We start from the raw sequence: 8,778 nt of genomic DNA on the forward strand, positions 1-8,778 counted from the left end.
TGGCACTGTTCTAATGTGACATTTGGTCCCACGATAATAGTTCTGTGCACCCACAGGCAACTCAGCACGCTTTGCAGAGTGAATCCTAATTTCTTCCTGCCCCAACTAAGAGCACCCGATTATCCCGGGGCAGAAAGGGGCTGATGGGGTGGGGGTGGGGCAGCTTCAGCCTCCCAGAACTGCAGCACTAGGTGGGGTGGGAGCCTCCTGGGGCCGCTCCTCACCCATGCTCAGCCCATCTGCGTCCCCTCCTGATGCTGGCCTTGATTTGTAAGTACCAGTTTGCAAACCACTAGTCTCTTATAGCTTTATAGGCTGTTTTTAAATCCACAAAACTGGGTCCTCCCGGCAGTATAGAAAGCTGATGGGAGCCTCCACAGGGAACCAGCCAGTGTCTCTTTGAGACAAGTCACACTGCTCGTTTACGTTTTGATGTTTAAATGGTTAGGATGGCTTGATTTTTTGCCCCTGCCCTGTACCTTATGGCTTTTCTTTTCTTTTAATTAACATACATCATTTAAAATGGCTTTGTTTGCTGTTGGTATTGCCAAAGGGGCCCCAGGGGTTGGGGCTCCCACTGGACCGGTTTTCCACCGCTGCGCTCGCTTTCCGGTGTTCTCCGCAGGGTGGACTGGGCGCCGCGGACGGCCTTAGACTTACTGTCCTGCGGCCCAGCCGTCGCCCGGGGGGGCTCCAGAGCAGGCCTCCTTCTGGGGACTGGCGCAGTGTAGTGTGTGGCCAGCGCCCTCAGCTGGCCCAGGTCACTCTGATGGCTGTGAGGCCAGCCTGTGGTGGCGTCTGGCTGGCAGTGCCGTCCACAAGGGGCTAAAAATGCCCACCAGGGAGCCTGTGCTTTGTGTGTGAGCTTCAGCCAGCCATGAAGTACAGTCCACCCTACCTAAAGGCTCTTATCCTTGTCTCGGTAAGGGTTCCTAAGGTCAAGTACAGTGGCGGTTTCTGGGCCAGGTGCCGCCTGTGTTCGAGGTCCCCTGTGGTCTGGGCAGTTGCCCTTTAACCCCATCTCCCTCCCGACCCCACCAGACCTGCTGCGGGAGGCGACTTCCAGGGGCGACACTGATGCCGCCACCTTCAAGCCGACTCTTCCCGACCTGTCCCCTGAAGAGCCTTCAGAAGCGCTTGGCTTCCCGACACTGGAGGAGGACGAGGGGGAGGAGGGGGGGCTTGGCGGGGCCCATGGCCCTCCAGGCCCTGCCAGGCCCCCCCCAGTGGCCAGCCCAGGGCCAGCCCCAGCCCAGGTGGCCGAAGAGGCTGTCTCCCCAGCTGCCGAGGAGGGGGCTGCTGGGGACCCTGGCAGCGATGGGTCTCCAGGCAAGTCCCCATCCAAAAAGAAGAAGAAATTCCGTACCCCCTCCTTCCTGAAGAAGAGCAAGAAGAGGAGCGACGCCTGAGGGCCCGTCCTGCACAAGCCGACGCCACCAGACTGTCCCCGCGCGTGTCCTGTGCTCTGCCTTCCCATGTAAAGGAATGCAAATGCCCACATAGCTAGAGCTCCCCTCGTGATGTGACCGGACCCCCGTGTAGCCCGGTGCTGACCTCGTGTGCGTGCAGTGGGCCTCCTGCCCGGCCGCACCCCTGGGCCTCACCCTCAGGTTCTGGGGGAGCCTTGGTCTCCGTGTCCTCCTCTGCGGTGCTTGTCGGCGGCGGCAGCGCAGCCCATTGCCTGCTCCGCAGGGACGTGCTCCCCCCCGGGGCGCTACGCCATGGTTCCGGCTGGACAGTCGGAGGCCCTGCCGGCTCTGGCCCCCCCCTCTCCTGTTGTGAGGTAACCCCTTCCTCTGCTGTGCTCCCCTTCATCCTCACGCCTCAGGTGACTGAATCAGGCTCACAGCTTCCTACTGGCATTATCTGCTCAGTGATGTCATTTTGTTTGTGCCCACAAAGCCTCAGTCCTGTGAAAACACTCATGTGCCCAACAGCCAGGGCACTGTGGCGCCTAAGAGGAGGGTGTGGGCTAAGCTGGAAACCCCAGCAGCAAGTGGGCCTGTGTGCACCCAACACAGCCCGTGTGTGGTCTGATTACCCTGCGGCCAAGACGGGTTCAGGGGCTCACAGCTTTACTCTTTGGAGTCTCTAGATGCCAGTCATGGGGAAGGTAAATCAGGAGAGGGAAGAGTCTTGTCTAGAATTTTCTTTGTTTTAGACTGAACATGAGCAGGCCACTCTGCGCGTGTCTGGAGCTGGCTGCCGGCTGCAGCAAAGCACCGCTCACCGGGATGGCGAGCTGGGGGGAGGGGCTGAGAGGGGATGCCCCCACCTGAACTCAGCTGGGAAGATGCCCTGCTTTTGGTAAAAGCCAGTTCCAGGTAGAGGTCGGCCCTGGTGGCCCTGTCTGCGCCGCCCCGATGCCCTTCGCCAGTCACTCGAGGAGCTGTTACCGGTTCTTGTTTGACGCTGGTGTGCACTGTCACTTAGCTCAGATCCCTGGGACGCAGCAGGAAGCTGTGTAATGGGAACTAGCAGGTGGCTCAGGGGCTCCTCAAGGGTGACCCAGTCCAGGAGCTGCCCGGTGCCAGCCTGATTAGCCCCCTAGGGTGGCGGGGTGCTTGATGGACCTGGTACCATACGGACTGAGGTCCCAGACTAAACCGAGCAGGACCTGAGGCTGGCTGCATGGCCCTGCCCCCTGCTTTTCTCCTGCATGTCGTTTTGTTGCTGAGGTGGTGAGGAAATTTCACCATCACCCTGTACTTCAGTTAACCGTGGGCTCTTCCTGTCAGCCTTCCTTTTACCCCACACAGGCAGTGACTTTAATTTCACTTTTGTAGTTCATTTTAACTCTTTGTATTACAACATAAGTGTAGTCACATATATGGACACAGGCTTGGGAGGACAGGTCCTGTGTCTTTTCTTCACTGTAACACATTTTACTCACGAATAAAATTCTTTAAGCAGTTCCTTGTCTTAAGCTTGGAAGGCAGTTTTTACCTTTTAATATTTTCTTTATTTTAAAATAGGACTTTGAGAAGCTTGTCTCACATCCCCCCCAAAAAAGATCCCAAAGTGTTTTTCTTGGTCAAAAGACGGTTTGTTGTTTTGGCCTGGGGAGACCTGCAACCTAGAACTAACAACAGCCTGTTCTGGTGCCCACTTGCTTCTCCACTGGGCACTGCAGAGTGGCAGAGAGCTGTCCTGACACCCTGCTGTCCGCTACAAGCAGTGCAGAGGTGGGGGAGACCTGTGACTGAAACATACCCGCAGAGGCATCCCCCTGCCCAGTCTGCCAGGGTGCAGGCACCAAGGCACTGCCCAGCACATGAGGAGCCCAGTTTGGAATTCTGCCCCTTGATTTTGTATCATCTCTGTGCAAAAGGGAACGGGCTTGGGCGCAGCCTTATAACTCTGGTTGGTGGAGGTGAAGAGACTGCCACTCGAGCGACTGCTCTGGCGCCAGGGGTGTCCCAGGGCGCTGGGTGTTGAGGCAAAGCCGAGTACTGGAGAAGGGCACTTGGTATAAAAGAGCTGCTTTATTTTGTCACTCAGAGGCCTGGCTGAGACCCATGACATGGAGTGGAACACACGAGCAGAAAGCCTGGGAGGCTTTGGAGTCACTGGGCCTGCTCCCAGCAGGGCTGCTGCCCACCTGAGGAGCTGGAGGAGCATCTCGCGCCCCCAGGCAGGCAGTGGGGAGCAGTCCTGGCTAGGGCCCCCCACTACCTGCCTCAGCACCCCCAGCCTGGGGTGGGGTGGGGCAGGGCCAGGCAGCTACTCGGCCTTGGGAGTCTGTGCTGGAGGCCTCAGATTCCTCAGGAGCAGGAAGGGGAGCAGGAACAGCCCCGAGCACACAGTGAAGCAGACCCGGGCCCCTGCCAGCCAGTACACTGCAGAGAGACAGGCCAGAGTGACGGGCCCGCTGGGCAACCCCCCTGCTCGCCTGTCCCTCGGCCCGGGGAACGCAGGACTGAGCTGTATTAAGTGGCTGGAACAGGAGGGGTGGAAACAGACAGCTGAGGGAAGCCAGGAGGGGCTTGTGTGGTCTCTACTCGGGGCCGGGAGCCCCCCCACCCAGGCCTGGCCTCCCAGGGCACACAAGGAGCCCCAAGCGCTGCCCCAAAGGCCTCACCTGAGGCAGCCACCATGGGCCCCACGGCCCTGGCCAGGGCACCCAGGCTCCGCAGTGTGCCCATGACTGTGCCTTTCTGCCCGGGAGAGCCTGTGGGAGGGAGGCAGAGGCCGTCAGCGGCCCCCCAGCTTCCTCCCCACTGGAGTAGCCTCTGGCAAAGGAAGGGCTTACCATAGCCAGCGACCACGGAGGACAGGCAGGGCACTACGACAGCAGCAGCTGGCGGGGGACATCGGGGGCTCCGTCAAACCACCGGAGAGGCTGGCACAGGTGGCATCCAAGAGGAGTCCCTGCCGCCCTCCCCACCGCGCCCTCTGCACGGGGACCACTCACCAAAGGAGTAGAACAGCAGCCCGAAGCCCAGCACAGGCAGTGTGCGGCCCCAGCCAACGAGGAGGAAGGCGGGGACCAGCAGCAGGATGGCCTGCAGGTGGGCACAGCTGGCCTCAGGACCCGCCCCCTGCTGCTGCCAGCACAGCTCGGGATGCCTTGCCACCTGCCCCCACTTTACAGACACTCCCGTACCCGCTTCACAGCTGCAATTTCCCGGCCTGGGCCGATGCGCCGGGTGTAGATGCCCTGAATGGTGGCCATGGTGAGACCGATGAAGAAAAACATCTTCCCCTGCTGCAGGCTGGTAGAGGGGGCCGTCAGCACCCCAGCCCTGTGGGCTGGCTCGCCGCCTAGCTCCCACAGCCGGAGCCGGAGCCCATGGTGGGGTGGCGACAGGCCATTCATCACCATCCTCCGGGCAGGCCGCCCTCTGTCCCAGGTTGCTCAGCTGGGCCCCAGGGGACGGGTCTGGGTGGGAATCAGCCCTGAAGTAGGGGGCTCAGGACAGGCTGCCGGCAGGCACCCCCAGGCACACTCCCACCTGCTGAACTGGAAGCGCTGGTGCGTGAGGAAGCTCAGCGTGTACTCCAGGCCCGAGAACAGGAACAGGTAGACGAAGTAGGCCAGGCCCAGGCGGCGCAGGCCGCAGAGACCTGGGGCAGAGGGGAGGGGCTTTAGGGCCTGCGGCCTGGACAGCAGCAGGGGGGCACTAGCCCCACCCGGGGAGCTGGCGGCAGCCTCTTACTGTCTCCAGCGGGCGGGTCCCGACCGTGGGCCGTGGCAGAAAACTGGAACAGGGCCAGGGGGCTGAGCAGGTCGGTGGCTGCTACGAAGCCCAGGGCCATGGAGGGTGCCTGAGGCAGAGGACGCGGAACTGGCGAGGCCTGCCTGGGGGCCTGGAGACATGGCCTGGCGGCTTGGGACAGGCATGGCCCTGACCTGCTTGGCCCCCATCAGGCTTGGGGAGCGCAGGGACCCCTGGAGCTCCAAGAGGGGCTCTGGACATCAGGAGAGGACAGCCCAGCCTCCCTGAGCGTCCCTACAGACCCACAGACGCAAGATCCAGGCTATCAGCCATTTCTTCCTGGGTCCCCCTTACCCGCTTCTCCAGAGGCAGCGTCTCGGGCAGGAAGCAGAGAATGAACAGCAGATCTGAGATGGCAAAGATCAGGGCGAGCCAGGGCACCATGTCCATGGGTAGGGAGGCACCAAGCATGGGGCCCAGTGTGAAGCCCAGCGAGAAGGCCACTCCGATGACTGCCTGGGGAGAAGGCCGCCTGAGCCAGGCAGGGAGGCCCGGGCCCAGGAGCCCTGCCCACCAGCCTGCAGGGAGCGCTCACCATGCCTCTGCTGCGGGCGGGCGGTGAGCCCAGGTCAGCGACGATGGCCGTGGAGAGGCTGACGTTCCCCTTGCTGATGCCCCCAATCACCCTGGAGGCCAGGAAGGCTGCGAAGCTCCTGGAGGTGGCCCACACGGCATATGAGGTGGCCAGACCTACCTGCCTCAGGACAGGGGCCAGCCATGGTCACTTGAGCCAGGAGGAGTCCAGAGTGGGGCTGGCCTCATCCCCTGCGACCCTGCCCTGTTCTGGAGCATCCCGGGGCCACCTGTAAAGTCCCCGTGGATAGCAGAAACACTGGCACAGGTGGCTTAGCCACAGGAGCCACTGCCCTGCAAGCACCACCCCCAGGAGGCAGTGGGAGCCCAGGGGCCTCGAGGGGCTCTCAGCCATCACCTCCCTGCCTAGAGGGCTGCCGGGAGGGTGGAAGAAGGATGCAGGCTCCCACCCTGGGGTACCCGTACCAGGGACAGTAGCATGACTGGGCGCCTCCCGAGGCAGTCAGAGGCGGCACCTGTGAGTGGCGCGGAGAGGAACTGCAGGAAGGAGAAGACTGAGCCAATCAGACCTGAAAAACGGAAGCTGCTGTCACCGCACTCCAGTCTCCGTCCCCAAGGGTCTGAGCATGCTGTGCTCTGCACTCCCAGGCCGGGTCCTCCAAGAAAGGTGACCCCTCTGGAGAGTGGTCACTCCAATCAGAGAGAGAGAGAGCAGAAAGGAGTGGACAAGGACTGGGACTGACGGGAGCCCAGGCAGGAAGAGGAGGGTGTCCTGCAAGACGACCCCAGTGGGTCCCAGAGTGGGGCTCGGCCATACCTCCAAACAAGACGCTGTTGTACCTCTTCTCTGCTGGCATCCTGATAGCTGCGGCAAACCAGTCCACCCCGCGCTGCCAGACACCGTAAAGAGGGTCCTGGGGGACAAGGACGCATGAGAAGGGCTTGGGGGAGTCCCTGTTCGGGCCTGCGTGGCCATCGCGAGAGCCAGGAGTAACTGGACAGAGGGGAGGGCTCACGTGGGCACGGCCGTGGCTCTCCAGCAGCCCGGGCAGCAGAGGCAGGAGCAGGGTGAAGGCCAGGAGGTCCAGCAGGAGGCCGAGGAAGACCACCGTGAGTACGCGGGGCTCGGGCGCCGGCCGCGGGCGGATGGGTGGGCGCGGGGTGCAGCTCCCGCCGGCTCCCCAGCCCATGACGGGGGCTGCTCCGATCGGGCCTGCCTGAGGGCGGGGCGCATCTGCTGAGGCACCGCTGGGTACCCGAGTCCCAGGCGCCTCCCTGCCACGGGGAAAACAGTCCCCAGCTCCCGCGATGCCCCCGACCTGCTGGCAGCCGGTAGCATCCTATGGGAGGTGCCTCCCGCTCTGCTGAGGGGCTTCCGCTACCCGACCCCGGGGGTCCTCTGTGCGCCCGCCTCCAACCCGGCGGCGGGAGGCTCAGGCCGCGGGGGCCGCTCATAGAAGCCGCAGGCACAGCGAGCCGGGCATCGCCCCACCCGCGCAGCCACCCCCACGTTCTCCAGCAGGGAAACGGCGGCCCCGGGACCGTCACTGCGCCCGAGAACACAAACCCGCCCACGCCGCGCCGGGAATCCGCTCCCGCCTCGGGCTCGCCCTGCACGCGGGAGCCGTTCCGCCCCGCAGCTGCCGCGGCCGCGCGCTCCGGAGAAACGGAGAAGACGGACGCGGACTGGACCGCGGGTACGCCGTCCGGGAGGGGCGCGCCGACCACAGCCCGTCCCGCCCCGGAAGCGGGCGGCCGCAGGGCCCTCCCTTCCGGCCGGCGCTCCGTGCGCCCCGCCCCGCCCCGAGGCTCCCTGCGCCTGACCGGCCGCCGCCCCGCGGTCGCCGTGCCCCGAGCTCCAGAGATTGTGTCCGGCGTCCGGGGCCGAGCCGGGGTTCCGCGCGGCAGGACCGGCTTCCAGCCGCCGCGAGGGAGCAGCGCGCCACCCTGCCGCCTCGGCGCCCTCGCCCCTCTCCCTACGAAATCCCCAAATGCAGCCAACACGCACGGCGGCCCGACGCGCACTCCGGCCACCCGCGGCCTCGCCCCCGCAGCCCACGACGCGCCCCTTCGCGAGCAACAGGCAGGGCTGGTCGCCGTGAGACGCTGACGCTCCCTGCGCTGCCCGGAGCGGGGCTGGGGAGGGGCCCGAGCTGGGGCTCCAGGAGCCTGTTGCTGGCACAGGCCATCTGGGCTGAAGGCGGAGCGAGGCCCGGCCCCTGACTTGGGCCCACTCCACTGAGGCAGCTGGGTGCCTGCCCAGTCTGGGCTCTTGGCAAATTAATGTAGCAACAGCTACGTGACGAAGTTTACACGTGGCCGAAACCCACGGGCAGTGTGTTCACAACCGCCAGGGCCTTTCGGGTTTGCAGAGCCCCGTGCGCCTGGGAGCCGTGTCTCGGGACTATCCCAGGGGAGGCGGCTCGAGGCCAAGTACCTGCTAGAGCATCTGCTTCTGCAAGGCCTCAGCCTTCCCGTCCTCCCAGAAACCCAAGGCTGCTCTTGGCAACCTTGGCTTGAGCCTGACCTGCCAGCGGGGGCGCTCTGGCCCCCGTGCCGTGCATCCCGAGCTCCCTCACCACCTGCCAGGTCCTCTCCCACCAACCTCCTTCTCGTCCTGATGCAAAGCTGTGAGGCCACTGCCAGGGCTGGTCACATGTTGTGTGACGTGTGCCCCGTAGTCACTGGGGAGTGAAGACCAGGAGACTGGGGGACTATTCCCCCTTGGCACACCCTCCGGGAAGGCAGTGGCAGCCTTCAGGGGGTAGGCTCTGTGCAAGGTTGCAGACCCCTGCAGTCTGTAAAGAGGGGGCCACCATGGTGGACTTCTTCGCTGCTCACAGCCCACTGCCCTTGGGAGTCTGGCAAGGGCATGCTGACCTGCCTTCGGCCTTTATCCTTAAGAAGCCTCTGGGTTGGCACAATGAAATGTCCGTGCTGTTTACTTACAAGCGTCCAACCTTAACCAGCACTGAGACTGCTTCCTGGAGCACATAGCCCTGGCCCTGCCCACCCCCTCCCATCT

At 63.7% G+C, this 8,778-nt stretch overlaps 2 protein-coding genes across 16 annotated transcripts in view; one reads left to right on the forward strand and one right to left on the reverse strand.

Annotated features, from left to right (window-relative positions):
- The window catches only part of ADD1 (adducin 1), a 64,980-nt gene extending 62,065 nt beyond the window's left edge, over nt 1-2,915 (forward strand). For 5 of the 6 annotated variants that reach the window (XM_036992262.2, XM_036992277.2, XM_036992269.2 and 2 more), the window contains one exon: nt 1,042-2,915. In XM_036992262.2, coding sequence (XP_036848157.2) covers nt 1,042-1,409 — 368 coding nt within the window. In that variant the 3' untranslated portion in view covers nt 1,410-2,915. The remainder of the gene's footprint in view (nt 1-1,041) is intronic. The other variant, XM_036992282.2, reaches the window with a different exon arrangement.
- Nucleotides 2,916-3,465: 550 nt separating this feature from the next.
- MFSD10 (major facilitator superfamily domain containing 10) lies at nt 3,466-8,746 on the reverse strand. Of its 10 annotated transcripts, none has more exons than XM_073237974.1 (13): nt 8,281-8,746; nt 6,770-6,970; nt 6,571-6,667; nt 6,323-6,429; nt 5,755-5,913; nt 5,514-5,675; nt 5,160-5,310; nt 4,956-5,067; nt 4,607-4,715; nt 4,415-4,505; nt 4,253-4,300; nt 4,082-4,171; nt 3,466-3,839 (listed from the first exon to the last, which is right to left on the reverse strand). In XM_073237974.1, the coding sequence occupies exons 2-13, from the start codon at nt 6,941-6,943 to the stop codon at nt 3,724-3,726; spliced, it is 1,416 nt and encodes a 471-aa protein (XP_073094075.1). In that variant the 5' UTR covers nt 6,944-6,970; nt 8,281-8,746; the 3' UTR covers nt 3,466-3,723. The 10 variants fall into 10 exon arrangements, with proteins under 10 accessions (XP_073094075.1, XP_073094072.1, XP_073094076.1 ...); XM_073237971.1 differs by having other exon boundaries at nt 6,219-6,429; XM_073237975.1 differs by having other exon boundaries at nt 8,191-8,306.
- Nucleotides 8,747-8,778: the final 32 nt, after the last annotated feature.

Source organism: Manis javanica, chromosome 5 (genome assembly GCF_040802235.1).
Source record: "Manis javanica isolate MJ-LG chromosome 5, MJ_LKY, whole genome shotgun sequence".
Classification (NCBI taxonomy): Eukaryota; Metazoa; Chordata; class Mammalia; order Pholidota; family Manidae; genus Manis; species Manis javanica.